The 16,182-nt window shown below is 39.9% G+C and overlaps 2 protein-coding genes across 2 annotated transcripts in view; both read left to right on the top strand.

The window, feature by feature from the left end:
* UBE4A (ubiquitination factor E4A) overlaps positions 1-6,986 on the top strand; it is a 33,029-nt gene extending 26,043 nt beyond the window's left edge. The window contains exons 17-20 of the mRNA XM_014855594.3: positions 255-435; positions 863-1,010; positions 2,595-2,752; positions 3,953-6,986. Of these exons, the coding sequence (XP_014711080.1) occupies positions 255-435; positions 863-1,010; positions 2,595-2,752; positions 3,953-4,082 (617 nt within the window). The 3' untranslated portion in view covers positions 4,083-6,986. The remainder of the gene's footprint in view (positions 1-254; positions 436-862; positions 1,011-2,594; positions 2,753-3,952) is intronic.
* A 1,696-nt stretch (positions 6,987-8,682) lies between these two features.
* Positions 8,683-15,185, top strand: ATP5MG (ATP synthase membrane subunit g). The gene is made up of 3 exons (XM_014855595.3): positions 8,683-9,059; positions 13,512-13,672; positions 14,982-15,185. The coding sequence occupies exons 1-3, from the start codon at positions 9,008-9,010 to the stop codon at positions 15,078-15,080; spliced, it is 312 nt and encodes a 103-aa protein (XP_014711081.1). The 5' UTR covers positions 8,683-9,007; the 3' UTR covers positions 15,081-15,185.
* Positions 15,186-16,182: the final 997 nt, after the last annotated feature.

Raw genomic sequence — 16,182 nt, 5'->3', positions numbered from 1 at the left:
ATATATAATTAGCAAACTGCTAATATATATAATATAATAATAAACACCCAGTGTTAATTTCTGGGTGGTAGTTTTTGTATTTTGTTTGTTTGCCTTTGCTTGTCTATATTTTCTAATATTACTGCAATGAAAATGTATTATTTATGCAATTAAAAAATAGTAGTCCCCAGAGGTTTCCAAGTAAAACTGTGAGACATAATAAGTAAAAGATTGCTACTGGATTGAGTTTTCACCGGCTTTGGCTTTTTTCCCAGAGATCAAATCACTGTTTGTGCATCCTTTCCTGGCCGAGCGCATCATCTCCATGCTGAACTACTTCCTGCAGCACCTGGTTGGCCCCAAGATGGGGGCCTTAAAAGTCAAGGACTTCAGTGAATTTGACTTCAAACCCCAGCAGCTTGTATCAGACATCTGCACTATCTACTTAAATCTGGGGTATCTGAGATTTAAATTGGGCAAGCGAGAGGGGATGCTAATGTTTTAATTTGGGGTTTTGCTAATAACTGGTTGGTAATGATGTGGAAATAGAAAAGAAATGGTTCATTTCCAGTTGGTTGATGAAGGAATCTTCTGTAGTTTCAAATAATGAGATCTGTGGGACATTGTTTACAATTTCCAACATTCTGCCTTGATCTGTGCAAAGATAAGCTTGACTGGTTTACCATTGTTTGGAAAAGCAGTATTCTTTTAAGGCCACAGGATACCTGATAGACTTCCTTCCAAAAAATTAGAAGAAATCTTTCTATATAGAAAGACCATTCATGACATATAAGTGATGGGGAACCTTGTTCCTCAGCCCATGCTTTATCTCCCTCATTGACCTGTTCTCTGATGCTGTTTCTTTCTGATGCCGACCTCCCAGGGATGAGGAGAATTTCTGTGCCACTGTGCCCAAGGATGGACGCTCCTATTCCCCAACTCTCTTTGCCCAGACAGTCCGAGTCTTGAAGAAAATAAATAAGCCTGGGAATATGATTGTGGCTTTCAGCAGCTTAGCAGAGAGAATCAAGGTGAGGAGGAGGCTAATTTGTTTATTAACATGTTCAGTAAAAATCACATTGTTGACCCTGTTTCAGGAAAAAAGAGCATTCCACTGAGAAAATATAAACAAATGATTTTCCCTGGTCAGTCAATAACTCAAACTACCACATTATTTTTTTTTTTCCTGAGGAAGATTCACGCTGAGCTAATATCTGTTGCCAATCTTCCTCTTTTTCCTTGAGGAAGATTGGCCCTGAGCTAACATCTGTGCCAGTCTTCCTCTATTTCACATGTGGGTCACCACCACAGCATGGCTGACAAGTGGTTTGGGCCACCGAAGCAGAGCACGCTGAAATTAACCACTATGCCATGGGACTGGCCTCCAGAACTACCATATTCTTAATATTAGTCTCTTTGACGTGAGGGTGAGACCAGAAAAGTGATTTAAGAAGCTTATACTAGAAGAGAAGAATGTACAGATTTTTGTAGGCTGTTTTTATGAAAATTATTCTGAACAGTGTTACCAATAGATTTGATAATCTACAATGTTAATACAGAAGGACTTTTTAGAATAGAATTCAAGATTAGTAGTTTTTAGTCTTTGATTTTTATTGATTTTCTTTGTTTTCTATATTTGTAGTTGCTACTTGGCTTATATGGGAATAGCCATACATTTTAAAGATTAAAATACTATGGTGGGGGCCGGCCCCGTGGCCAAGTGGTTAAGTTCCCGCGCTCTGCTTCAGCAGCTCAGGGTTTCACCGGTTCGGATCCTGGGCGTGGACCTAGCACTGTTCATGCTGAAGTGGTGTCCCACACAGCAGAGCCAGAAGGACCTACAACTAGAATATACAACTATGTATTGGGGGGGCTTTGGGGAGAAGAAGAAGAAACAAAAAGAAGAAGAAGATTGGCAACAGATGTTAGCTCAGGTGCCAATCTTTAAAAAAACAATACTATGTTGTATTCAGCTAATCCCTTTGATTGGAGCATGACAAAGCTCTATTGGCAGTTAGGAAGAAGGAAAAATTATGGCAGAGAGTCTAATAAAAACCTTCCTTATCGATATCAGTCATCCCTTCACTGAGTTACTTATTTATTGAGCTGGGCTTCATCTTTGCCTGGAGCTTAGCCAGAGGGGTCCCTGAGGAACTAGAGTCATGAAGGAATCAAATGTTGAAGCCACTTTTAAATTCCTTTACCTGTTTGTACCTAAAACCGGAAGCTGCTTTTCATAACACAGACTTCATGAGTGACTCTGTAGTTATGCAAATAATAACCCTCCCACCCCCATCCCTTTTTGAATTATGACATTTACAACAGGACTGTTGCCAGAAGGATGTTGTACATGATGTGTTTCTTTTCCTGTTAACACTTAAACCCATTTCCAGTCATGACTGCTAGCAGCTGAGCCGAACTGAAGCTACAGAGTTGGGGCTGAATGCTAAATGTGCTCCTATCCATCTTGGATTGTTTAGAAAATAAAGCTGAGAATTGTCATTGTTCCCTGTAAAGGGTTATTAATGACCTTTTAAGAGTAAGGTATAGTCATTGAGCATTTTGAATTCAGCTGCTCTGTGAATTCACCTTAACTACCAGGTGTTTGTGCTCAGTCTCTAGCAGACCTTCAGCAACAGGAAGAGGAGACCTATGCAGATGCCTGTGATGAGTTCCTGGATCCCATCATGAGCACACTGATGTCTGACCCTGTGGTGCTGCCATCTTCCAGAGTCACTGTGGATAGATCCACCATTGCCAGACATTTGCTCAGGTATGCCAGCCCCAAAAACAGCCTCAAGAGTACAGAATTAAGTTAGTTTGCTGTCATCTTTTTGTCCCAGATTCCTAATTTAGAACTGTGCACCCAATAGGCCCTATATTGGTGATTTATTAAGGGGTTGGGGAGGCATTTTGGTAGAAGTATATGACTTGATTGTTGAGGATTTAAACATCCAAAGCAAGACACCTTGTTGAGAAATGCTGGCTCTAACCTCGCCGCCTCCTTCCTTAAGGAAATAACTTCTATCAACAAATGTTATAAAATATGTCAACCTGGAGTATAAGTTGACTTGAAAATTGTTTTAATTTGATTTTAGTTATAAAAATATAAAAGATAGGGTTTTTTTAATTCAAGTTTTACCCTATATTCATCCTATGGGTTAACTCACATTCTGCTGCTGCTATCGTACTCAGCCATGGTGACACCAGTTTTCTGCAGTCTGCCTGCTCTAAGTGCAGCATTAGACAGAAATGGGTACTGATAACGTTATAAACCAATGTCACCGCAATTTAGAAAAAGAGAGGAAAAAATGGGTACTGAGAGACCCTGCCTACTTAAAATTAAGTTATATAAGTTGACCCAAATTTAAGGAAATACTGTTTTTAAAATATTGACAAAAAGGATTTTCTACTTTCTGGTATTTGATGTTAAGCATTCACCATCTGCATGATGCTGTGCTAGGTGATATGCCTTTTCCAAAGTATCAGTGAAAATTTATATTTAATTGTGGCCTCAGAATACAGAGAGAAGCTATATCAGCCCTCAAAGTGTGTTATAAACCTTCTTACCTGTCAGGAAACCATAATCTGCATTTACATGTGTAGCAATCAGCTAACTAAATTGTCATTCTACAAGCTTTATCCCTTAACATCTTATACTCTTTCGAGTCTGTCAGTAAAACTACAAACAGCTCTTTATGCTGACATGAGTGTACAGGGTCTCTGCCTTAGGGAAACTGAATCAAATAATCTGAACAGTAATGTTGAGAGAGTTTGTTAAGAAGCAGAGAGACAAAGTAGCTACATAATCTGCAAAACAAAAACAACTTCCTGAACCACTTTCTCTTCTCATTCTTTCTAAGCTCAAGTCAGCGCTTGATTCAAAGTTATAATGCACTCTAGCTTCAGTGAGACGCTTAGGATGTTAGAACTTATGGAAATAACCCCATTTCCCTTTCTCTCTTTGTCCCAGTGACCAAACAGATCCCTTTAACCGTAGCCCCCTCACCATGGACCAGATCCGGCCAAACACAGAACTAAAAGAAAAAATCCAACGATGGCTCGCAGAGAGGAAACAACAACAAAAGGAGCAACTTGAATAAATACTGTGACCTACACAAACCAAAAACCAACCCCAGAGTGTAGATAAACAATTGTTTGTGGTTTCTCTCTTTCTGATTCTGTTCCTTTTCTTTTTCTCTCTTTCTTTTTTTTTCTCTGCTAAATTAGAGAACTGCTCTTACTCAAATTATGATCATTAAGATTCCTAAGAACTTTACAATACTCTCCTGGCTTGCAGGAAATTATACTTATTACAGAATCACCAAGTTTAGAAATCATCACTAATTTTTACCCTTTGTTCTCTTCTTATTCTTTCTTCTTCTTTCTACCTTAAATTACATTAACTTCAAATACTGAAACTTCCTGCTACGTTACTATTTCTCTTCCAAGAACTGCTCAAACATCTTTATCAGAATTACTTTTAATTACATGACGTCACATATTTCAGTGACAGCTGATCTCATCAGAAAGTCCTGTGTTATCAAGGTATCTACTAGTCTTCCTGACTCAGACTTCAGCCCTTTTCCTTGTTACAGCTCTGCAATGTTACCAAATAACCTTTCACAGAAAAGCAGATACCTTGATGTTTGAGTAGACTTTTGAGTAAGATGATAGATGATATGAAAAAAAAAAGGCATCTTATGCAACTGCTGTTTGATAGTTCTTAATTTTGTGTTATCTCATAACTCAAAGATACTGTGGAGGACAAACACTCTTCCAAGGGGTTGTCATTCCCACAGAAAATTTAGCCCTACAATATTTTTAGGAGGATTAGTAGGACAAACTTGCAGTTTTGACACTTTATTCAAAAAATTCTGAGGTGAAATAATAAAGGGGGCTGTTGGGCCCTTTTTATCATATGGAAATCTGTCGCTACAAGGACTAGGCTTGAGTAGAAAAGTTAGGCAACAGAAATTGTAACCATGAAAAATGTCATTTTAAGACACTAATATCAACAGTATATCTCAGTGTGTGTGTGTATATATACATATATGTATATATACACATAAAATACCATGTGCTTTTTTATATTGGTCTAGTGTAAAGTGAGTACAACTTTATAGTGTCTCTTCCATGGTAAGATGTATGCAGTGTGTGGCCATGTTTACTAACACACTTATTCTAGACAAAATTCTGAGACCATAAAATGTATATAGTTAATGTTTGTTTGGGCTTGGGACCTGACTTCTACGAGCTGCTTCTAACTCAGTGTTAGGTCATCAATTAACAAAGTAGGAATTTGAGTGCAATCTTGTCCACAAGCCATTTTAAATATCCACTTAGCCCTAAGTAGTTAGTATGTGGATGGGCCCCACTTTTGCAAGTTGAGCTTGAGCTCCCTACTCAATTGTGCAGCTTAACATGCTAAGTGAGGCCCATTCCCCTATGGACTGTCTATGTCCCTAGCCCTCTAAGCCTGAAGATACCATAAGTGACAAGAAAAGTGATACGATCTAGAAACAGGAGTCGTTGCTTCATTTAGAGGACATTATTTTTTAACCATGGCCTCTTTCGAATAAGATGGTAGTTTTATGATATTCCAACACAAGTTGCTCTAAGCAGTCCTTAATGTGTTTTTGATGGTATCACCTGGAAAACTCAAATCAGAGGGCATCCCACAGTAGATATAAAGTAGATGTTGCTATTGCTATGCTTATAAATGAAAAAGGAAATCTAGGACTCTTGCAAATGCCAGAATGTAAGAGATTAATTCAGTGTGCTCCCTGGGCCTTTAAGGCATAGGTTGACAGGATTTGTTTATTTTCTTAAAATGAGTTTCATTTCATATTTATTACCCTCCTTCTCTGAGAATGAACTGTGTATAAAAGAAGCTTCTACCTACTTGCATTAATCTTCCAAACTCAATCTAACAGGATGTTTTCATTTTTAAAAGAACTGGGGGAAATACCAGAGTTTTATAGGAGGGAATTGGAGGAAAAATGGGCACAAAACCTCAGAAGGCAGCTGTTTCCAGCAGCTTTCTAGTTAACAACCTCTGTGCTGCCTCTTGCATCTGTGTCTGTATTCTACTTCTGTATTTAGTCTTCAGATTGTAAGCCTTTCCTGGCAAGCTTTTTTTTAAAAAAGCTCTTTTCCGGAAACTTTATATGAATGGCTATGGCACCATTAATGCTGCTAAATATCTTTAAACCCATCACAAAGGCAAGTACATAGCTTAAGGCCACTATTGGTAAGGAAACCAAGTGTCCTCTGTGCCTTTTTTCTTTCCTTGAAGTAATCCGAGAACATCCCAAAAATGAGACTACAAAAATTATCATCTTGGTACAATATGGTGCTCATATGCACCTTGAAGCTTAAAGCGGTGTCGTGTTGTCTGGAACTCAGAAGCAGCTCTAAATCTTCTAGAGCAGACTTTCTGACGTAACCTAGTTTTATGCGTTGGCTTTGCTGGAGCATGATAGGAAAATGAAGACTCTAATCAGCTCTAGTATTGCTTACCAAGAGGGTAATACTAGGAAAATTATTTAAGTAGGTTTTATCAAGCAATCTGGGTTGGTTTGGTTTTTTTATGTTTTTAATGGATATGTGAAAATCAAAAGAAACTTTAAAGGTTTTTGTAATGATGCAGGTGAAGGTGCCAGTTACTATTTGGTCTCACACTCTACAAAAGCTTCATTATTTTATTTGATGCTGGTTGCTAAGCAGCCATTGCCCAGAGTATAAGTCTACTGGGTGCCTTTACAAGCCAGAGGCTGATGCTGCACTGTTGATGTCATGTGAGGAAATAATGCACATGCTCTAACTGCTAAACAGGAAAACCTAGAAACAAAGAAGATGAAGAACAAAACAAAAAGGTTGATTGAAGTAAAACTTGATCAACATAACTGTATTTGGAAACATTCCAGGAAGGTTACTTCTTGTCAAACTTGCCTGGGGGTGTTTGTTCAAAGCTTGTATTTAATAAATGAAGACCTGACTTACAACCTTTGTTATCACTTCCTTTATTACGGTATTAAAAGCTATTGGCAGTTTCAGAAACCCCTCTGAAAACTTACAGGACTCTGACCTTCACTTCTTTTTAAGGTATCAAATGTGCGTGACCTGGCCAACCTAAGCTGCCTTAACTAGGCTTCCGGACTCTGGAGTTATCTTCAGAAGATGAGTCTCAGGGCATGTTTTTTCCTAGTCAGTTCACTTTGGGCTTCACTTCTCTTTATGTGGCCTAAACTCCAGGTCTTTCATTTTAATCATTCACTATCATGTTCCCCTTTGTTGCCCCTTCTTTCTATACCTCTGCCATGTAAGACCTCAGCCTAGATTAACCCAATTATTCTCTGCTCCAACATCCAAGCTACAGACTGCTGTTGGAGAAAAATACAATCTTTAGAGCAGTGCAGCCACAAACTTGTGGTGTCTAACACTGCCCAACCACCCTTCTGTGTGTCCTTAACTTCAACAGCTATTCCAAACTTTAACCTCTTTCCTCAAATTCTCTCCCACCCTCCCACTTGCCCTTCACACTCAGATGACCTTGCATTCTACTTCACTTGAAAGATATAGGCTTCAGAATTCCCACTTTCAACCTTCTCTCCCATCATCCCATCTATGGAATAGGCCCCCCAGTTCCAAGGCTAATCCCTTCAACCTTCTTTCCTGCCTCCTCAGGGATCTTGTCAATCCTGCTTCTCTAGCTTCAGTCTCTCCTTTGAGTTGCACATCCTTATTTAGTTTTCTGACTTGTATTCCTTTATAGCCATATTTCTTCACTCATTCACTCTGGCTTCTATCCTGATTTTTTTTAAACAGCTCTAAGTAATGTTTCCATATTGCTAAATTAACTTTCTCAACCTTAAGTTGACTTATCTGAGTATAGGGCAACTGCATCACTCCTTCACTGAAATGCTGCTCTTGGCTCTTTGATGTCACTCCTGATTTTTCTTTCCACCTCTAACTATTCCATCCATCAGAGTTTTACTTCTGCTCAGGCTTCCCCAGGGTACATCACTTAACATTCTGTTTTTCTCATCAAATGCCACTTCCCTACATATATCTTTTTTCCAGTCATATTAAACTGTAACGTTTCAACTCTGCAGCATATAGTTCTGTTATACATCAACTCAAGGATCTTCTCTTGGAAGTCTTCCCAGATTAGCACCATGCCTAATTCCATACTGATGCCCCTTCTTTGTGTTTACATTGCAACCTCTTCGGATCCCAGCTCTGTCACTCACTAGCTATGTGGCCATTTATTAATCCCAGTTTTAAATGGGGACACTAACACGCAGGCTTTCTTTACCAAGATGCCTGGCATACCGGAGACCACCGGTTAATGTGATTTTTTCCCCTTATAGCTGCATAGTTCCTTATGGCCGATTAGGGAACTGTGGGAACTGGATTCCAATCCTAATACAGGATGACGGGGGAGACCAGGATTACAAAAGATCACCGAAAGAAAGGCAAGGGGCTGACTCAGGTGACAGGTTATGTGGCACCTGCTCTGCCCCTAATTTTACATGTTTGGCCTAGGAATCTCTCAGCCTTTTGTAAGGAGATCGTGGTGGTCTAGGAAAATCTCAGCGATGCCTTCCAGCCCTAACTCCCCACGTCTCCTCAGAAAAGCTGCGAAAGCAGTTGACGCAGAAAAGCGGAGGTCGGCGCCAAGGCGAGCACGGGAGGCTCACTGCGCATGCGCATTTCCTTCACTCGCCGGCCTTCCGGACCTCCATGAGCGGCTGCCCCAAGAAATGCCTGTTTCTCTGCGGAATCCCATTGTTCTCCACGTGCTCTCTGAGCTTAACTTTTCATATCCCCTTTCTCCTCTGTGACTAAAGAAAATAAGTTGACCCGTTAGATTCCGGAAAGATTGTAGGACACCTAAATGTCTTGGACCGGCGTGGAAAGAGGAGGCCTGACCTTGGAAGCGGAACGGGGTCCTGCGGCGGGTCCTTCCGGGGGGTGACATTCAGCCTGCCGTTCGGGCCGACGGGCTTTCTGTCCTGGAACCATGGCCCAGTTTGTCCGCAACCTCGCGGAGAAGGCCCCGGCGCTGGTGAACGGTGAGCGCGGCGGCACACCGCCGAGGCGGGCACTCGGGCGGGCGGGCTCGCCTGCGAGGACGCGCGGGCTGCGGTGACCCGGGGGCCAGCGGGAGCCGGGGCTGGGCGGTATGCGGTTGGGTGCCAGGGGCAGCTTCGCGTCTCGTCTCTAGCCTTCCCCTCGCCGGGCCTGCAGCTTGGCTTCTCTGAACAGCCTAGACGTCCTGGCTTCTAACCCTGGCAGTGAAGGGAGCCCGGAGTCGCCCAGCAACCGCGGCCATTACGCCCCTTCGGTGTCTAGGAATAGGAATATGGAGGGTACGGCTCTGCTAGGAGAGCTTGGGAAAGGGAAGGGACATGGATGTGAAAGTAGAGAAATTGGGCCTCATCAGGTTGGCAGGTTCTCAGTGGAGTATTTGGAAGGCTGCAGAAACTTTTGAGGATGAATGAGCTTTTGGACGTTGGCTTTGCTCTCTGTCCTGGCTAGAGTTTGAGATACTGTCCCTTTAATCGGAGGGAAATTTTAAGTGAATTGGACTTTGTGGATGGGTACCTCTGCTCCAGTAAGCATAGAAAGGGATGTGTATAAACAGAAATCTTTATTATTATAGCTTAGCATTCATAGGGCTTTTCCGTTTGAAAAAGCTGAAGCCTTACTGGTTGACCGCTGTCTTTCGGAACAGCCCTGAGTAGTAGTCTGTTCTGTCCGTAAGTATTTCAGTTGCCTGCTGGGTAGCAAGCTATTCATTTTATTCCCGAAGTGAGATGAGTTAAATTGCTGGAAGCGTCTTGACTAGATGGGCTGTATTCTAGCAAGCGATCGAAGCGCAGATCTCCAGATAGCTTTCGTTCAAATCTGATTACAAAATATGAATAGGATTTTTTAAGTATATGTAACGTTTTTTAACCTATTTTACTGTCATTGGTATTTTCTTATCCGTTCTCTCCTCCCTTTCCTCCAGCAGCAGCCAAACAACGAGTTATTGAAAGCCTTACAGGGCCAGATACTATAAATACTTGATTCTCTCCTCCTGCAGAACCCAAAGAACTTAAGTTTGCAACTTCACTAAGATCATCAAGCTATCTGTTATGATAAAGCCCTACAATTTTACATAAAAAGAGAAAGAATAGCGGCTTCATTTTTTGGACTTTGTGGATGATTTGAGGCAAAATCTTTTTAATTTCAAGTGAAGTTTTTTCCTAACATGGCGTTCACATCTTTTAGTTGGTGTGTGTTGGGAAATTGCAAACTAACTTTAATAATAAAATCCAAAAAGAAAAGTAATGCGAAAATAATTTTTTATTATGAAGTAGATAAACCCTTTTCTCTGTTGTGAATAATTGAAACATAATGATTGTTATTCTTCCAGAAGGACTCAGAACAGAGAACTCAGCCGGGGTCAGAATGTTAAAGTGGAAATATATTTTTGCTTTATAACATAACTCAGTGTATTAAATGTGAATTTTAAATATCTAATAAAAGTTACTCTGTGTGTGGGGCTGGCCCGGTGGTGTAGTGGTTAAGTTTGTGCGCTCCACTTCAGAGGCCAGAGTTTCACTGGTTCAGATCCTGGGCCCAGACCACGTACCATGCGTCAAGACATGCTGTGTCAGCATCCCATATAGAAGAACTAGAGAGACTTAGAACTAGGATATACAACTATGTGCTGGGGCTTTGGGGAGAAAAAAAAAAGAGGAAGATTGGCAACAGATGTTAGCTTAGGGCCAGTCTTCCTCACCAAAGAAAAAGAGAAAAAAATTACTATGTTTGTTAATTCCCCTGGAGGACAAAGCTTACAGAAACAGTAATTTTATTGTCGGATTTTCCCATAAAGGTCATAAAGTCTGGTATTTTTTTTCTCTGTACTAAACTTGAGACTTTATTTGGATTTCACCAGTTTTTCCATTAATTTTTCTGTTCCAGAAGCCAATCCAGGGTCCCACATTGCGTTGAGTTGTCAGTCTTCCTAGTCTCCTCTGGTGTGTGACAGTTTCCCAGTCTTCCCTTACCTTTCTTGACAGTCTTAAGGTATATGTGTAGGTATCTGTCTAGATATCTTATAAAGATGTTCCCCAATCTGGATTTGTCTCATGTTTTTCTCATGATTAGTCTAGAGCTGTGGGTTTTGAGAAAAAATACCACAAAAGTAAAGTGCCCTAATTGCATGTCAGTACATACATGGTATTCACATAACGTCACTGGTGAAATTTGCTTTCGTCACTTGGTTAAGGTAGTGTTGCTCGCTTTCTCCACTGTAAAGTTGCAATCTTTCCCCTTTTTTTTTTCCCTTGAGGAATATTAGCTCTGAGCTAACATCTGCTGCCAATCCTCCTCTTTTTGCTGAGGAAGAGTGGCCCTGAGCTAACATCTGTGTCCACCTTCCTCTACTTTATATGTAGGATGTGTGCCACAGCATGGCTTGACAAGCGGTGCGTAGGTCCACACCCTGGATCTGAACCAGCGAACCCTGGGCCGCCAAAGCGGAACATGCGAACTTAACCACTAGGCTGGCCCCAGTCTTTCTCTTTCTATACTCTGTTCTTTAGAAAGGAGTAACTGAATCTAGCCCACAGTGGGGGGAGGCGGGCTGGGGGGAGGTGGGCAGCAGCAGCCAACGCAGGGAGGAGGGAGTATCTACATATACTTAAATCAAATTCTTCTATAAGAAAGATTTGTCTCTTCTTCCCTGCTTACTTATTCAGTCATTTATTGTATGGACTCAAGTACATTTATTTCATGCCTAGTACCTCCAGTAATATGTTATTTATTTTGCTCAAATTGTTGCAGCCTTGGCCATTGAGAACTCTTTCAGGCTGGTGCCTCTGTCCCTTTGACATGCTCTCTTACTTTCTGGTACTACAAGATGCTTCACCCTCATCTTGTATTTTCCCTGTCCCAGCCTTAGAATCAACCATTTCTCCAAGGAGCCATAGTTCCTTTTATTGAACAATGGTATTTTGAAACTAAGATCTAGGCACTGGTATGTTCCTTGCTCCTAGACTGCTGGAAGTCTAGGCCCTCTCAGTGGACAAGAAAGTGTGTGTGTGTGTGCATGTATACTAACCCATGTGTATATGTGCATATATATAGTTGTTTCTGTATCTGTCCATCTGTATATATGTTCAACTAAACATGAGTTTGTGTGAATGTCTCCAACGCTAATCCAGTATCCCATGATTTATTCTTGCTGCTTTTCTTGCCTATCTGTAACTTCCCTCTCCTACGGTGGGAAACCTGATTCCCATCATCCACCATTCATTTACTTATGTTTTGTTCATCCTTTGTGTACATGTAAAGCAGTTTCAAACTTCTTAACCTATACCCCCTGAGAAGCAAATTTACCATCTAAAGTACAGCATTTGTGTACCGTGTACTGATTTGTTTTTTTTTTTTCAAGGATGAAATATCTGTGTTGAAGGTAATTTTAAAGACAGTTACACAAGACTTTTGTACTTTTTGATATTGGCAGTTCTGTTTAGAACTGTCTCTTAGAGCCTTATATCTGCTTAAAGATTTACCCCCCATGGCCCTAAGCACAGAGGATGGTGGAGATAGTAATTCTAAGAGTAGTGAAATACCCAAATACAGGCAGTTAATAATAGGAAAAGGACCAAAAGCTTTAGATAATCCATCTTGGAATGATAGGCACTTTGTGGATTTTCATGCATTTGTGCTATTTTTATTACGTTTGTCTTGTAATTTTTTAAATAAAATGCCTCCATTTGCTGATATCACTGCCGTAGTCTCACACCTACCATGATTGTTAAGAACCTTTATTTTTTTCTTGAAATAGTAAATACCTTGAGGAATTTCAGCTTAGTAATAGATTCGACTTTTGGCTGCTCTTAACAAAATATGTAGGTTTTATTTTTACTATTTGTAGTGTTTTGAAGGAGGAGCAACGGTGATTTTGTTAAAGAAAGATTTAATCCACCACATACTGATGAGGATACCAAAAATGGGTACTAATTGGTATAATTCCCCCTGGATTTGTGGCTAATATTGTGACAAGTTTTAATCTTATTCTTAAGGATGCCGTTCTACATAGCTCCTTCCCTCCACTTCTGTACCTCTTCCCTCCAAATTTTCTGGTGTCTCTACCAAGAAAATACGGTTACATTGCTGCTGTTTTCTTGTTTTTGAATCCAACTTCTGGTAACTTTACAGTTAACTAGATTTGCCGTTCATAAATGAAGTAACAGTACTAGCTGGCCACTAGTGAAGTCCTGGCGTAATTGAATGTGCTTATAGCTTCCTGCCTGATTGAACTTTCCTGTGACACAGGTGTTCTGCATCTTTAAAAGCCTCTTGTTACCAAGGAGCAGCTTTGACTTTTCACACTGGGTGCACATTTGGTATAAGCAGTGAATGAATGTGATGCATGAATAAATATTTGCGTCCAGCCCACACATCTGCTTCTTTCGGTCTCTAGTGAGTTCATCCTGGTTTTTTTGTTTTGTTTTGTTTTCCAGCTGCTGTGACTTACTCGAAGCCTCGACTGGCCACATTTTGGCGCTATGCCAAAGTTGAGCTGGTTCCTCCAACCCCTGCTGAGATCCCTGCAGCTATTCAGAGCTTGAAAAAAATAGTCAATAGTGCTCAAACTGGTAGCTTCAAACAGCTCACAGTTAAGGTAACTATGGGCTAAATGAAAACGTATGTGCGTAACAGAAAATGTCTTCTCTTGGGATTTTTCTGATTGTTTTGATTAATATGTGTATTTTCCAGTGAGGCTGAAACCAACATAATGAGAGAGAATCTCCTTCTCGACTGCTGGGAGAGAGACACCTTTCTAATTTTGTCATCTGGGTTGACATAATTGGGCTATTTTATGTCTTAGTTTCCTATTAGTCTTATAACAAAGAAGTGAGCATTTTTACTGGGCAACTTTTTTTTTCTTTTCCTATTTTGGTTAGTATACTAAAATAGGATGGCTTACTTGCTGATTCTGTACTTTTTTTCATCTGTAGTCCTGGAACTATCCCCAATTTGGCCAGAAGATCTCTTGGACTGTATCACAATCAGGCAGCTAACACTCATTTGGAGGATAAAAATATCAAAACCTAGCAAGCATATAATGATATTAAGGGTTATTGACTTGTGTGAAGATGAAATTAAAGACTGTTAAGACTGGAACTTGGATTTTGTGTTTGCTTGCTTGATCCAAGCACAGGATACAAAAGTCCTAAATAACTAAAGTATTGCTGCTTTTAGAACGTACATCCTGGAAAATATGGTTATTTTTCAGGAGACTTCTAATATTTCTGGTCTAATTTGAAGGGGGAAAATTCACTTCCAGGTGCTAAAAGGAAAAGGCCCGATTTTGTTGTGAAAAGATTTTTTTCAACTAGGGTTCCAAGATCTGTATTTGCACTTGCATGAAACGTTGCTTTCTATGTACTTTTTCTCTTCAGGGCAATAAAACATTGATCTGTGAAACTAAGTAATTAGTGAATACTTGGAAAGAGTTAAGTCAAATAATAAATGAATGAAAATGACGTCTAAAGGGGAAGAGAGAGCCCTTCGTCTTTCAGCAGATTTTCTTTGGCCAGACAGAAACGTCTATTCAGAGACCTGGCTTCCTATAGCCATCCTTTCATATGAATGCCCTGTCTAAATGTGTCAGCTGTTTCCAGGATGTGGGTTGTTTTAGGGCTCATGAAGTGTCTCATAAACTAATAATGAAAGGGTTAAGTCAGTTCAGGTCTTTAAAGAATGCTTTGAAAGAATTTATAAGCTCTGGACTACTTACCTTACATAATTGAAAGTTCAAGGGTTCTCAGCAGTTGAACAAAGTTACCATCACTAATTCTTGACTTTAACTAAAAGTGCCCTCTAATTTGAATAGCATCCTTATATTTTCTGTCACTTAATCCTGGAAAAGAATAGTTTTAAATATGTAAGAAAAAAATGTACATTAAAATTTGTGCTGCTTTTTTCAGGAAGCTCTGCTGAATGGTTTGGTGGCCACTGAGGTGTGGATGTGGTTTTATGTTGGCGAGATCATAGGCAAGCGTGGCATCATTGGCTATAATGTTTGAAGACCAATCTTTAACATCTGTTTATATTTGGTTTATTATTTGAGTGTTCTTGGACCATGCGTGATGAGACTTGTATTTGAATAAAATAAAGATAACGTGTGAAAATCAGTGTTTTCTCTGTCAAACACCACGTGAAAGGTCACAATTTCTCTTGATAGTAAGTTGGGTTGTCTTCTGCTTTAACACATTAATACAGCTATAAATGCATGTCTTTACTTAGCCAGAAATCAGAAAGGATATAGGTGAATATACCAACCCAGTACATATATTTATGAGGATACATTTTAATTGGAAGGTTTGAAATATATGGTATCTGTTTTATTTCCCAAAAAGTTGGGGAAAAGGCCTTGAGAAAACCAGAACTTGGTATAGTAGGAAAAATAGTGATACCATGTGCCAGAGTGATGTAGTTAAATCCTGTCAGTAGTGTAAAGAATAAAATTTGGACTGTTTCTCTTTGCTAAAGTTAGAGAAAGACCTTTTTGACAACACTTGTATCTGTAAATGTTGAGATACTTGGTGGTGTTTAAGTATGTATCTTTGTAACATCTTTAATACCAGGGCAAAGTAAGTGAGAGCTATGACCTACATTTTTAAGCTAATTTTGATATATTATTAATCTATCCGGTTTTACGACTTTTAGAACCAATCTTTGCAAAAATAAAATACCATATGGATGTTTAAACAGGGTTGTAACTTAGTATCATCCATGGGTCTAGATAGTACAGTATGTCTTGAACTAAATAGAAGTGATTGCTATATCTGTCTTCTTGAGCCGTTTTATTGAGGATATAGAAGAGGGTTAATCAATCATTGGCTTTTCTGGGGTCTTACCATCTTTGAATGGCTCATTGATACCTTCCTAAATCCGTTGTAACTTTGTAACCACTGCAAAACATGCAGTACCGGCTGATGATAACCAAAAGATGATTGCATATTGGAAAAGCATCATGGCTCACAGTATAGCATTAAATCCTTTTAATAGTGTTGAATGTGTATCCAGTCAATCCCAAGTTTACCCACTGCGTTTAGAACACTGCTGCTGTAGCTTAATAAAGGGCGCAGCTTTTCTGAGTGATGGGCAAGAAAGTCCATGGAGACT

Source organism: Equus asinus, chromosome 20 (genome assembly GCF_041296235.1).
Source record: "Equus asinus isolate D_3611 breed Donkey chromosome 20, EquAss-T2T_v2, whole genome shotgun sequence".
Classification (NCBI taxonomy): Eukaryota; Metazoa; Chordata; class Mammalia; order Perissodactyla; family Equidae; genus Equus; species Equus asinus.
The sequence above is the reverse complement of the archived record's forward strand: the minus strand, read 5'-3'. Positions and strand labels throughout refer to the sequence as shown.

Bases quoted from the DNA above. Each gene is read 5' to 3' on its own strand.
- ATP5MG (XM_014855595.3), top strand. From the start codon at position 9,008: ATGGCCCAGTTTGTCCGCAACCTCGCGGAGAAGGCCCCGGCGCTGGTG. The intron at 9,060-13,511 runs GTGAGCGCGGCG...TTTGTTTTCCAG, and splicing joins GGCCCCGGCGCTGGTGAACG to CTGCTGTGACTTACTCGAAG. The intron at 13,673-14,981 runs GTAACTATGGGC...TGCTTTTTTCAG, and splicing joins TCAAACAGCTCACAGTTAAG to GAAGCTCTGCTGAATGGTTT.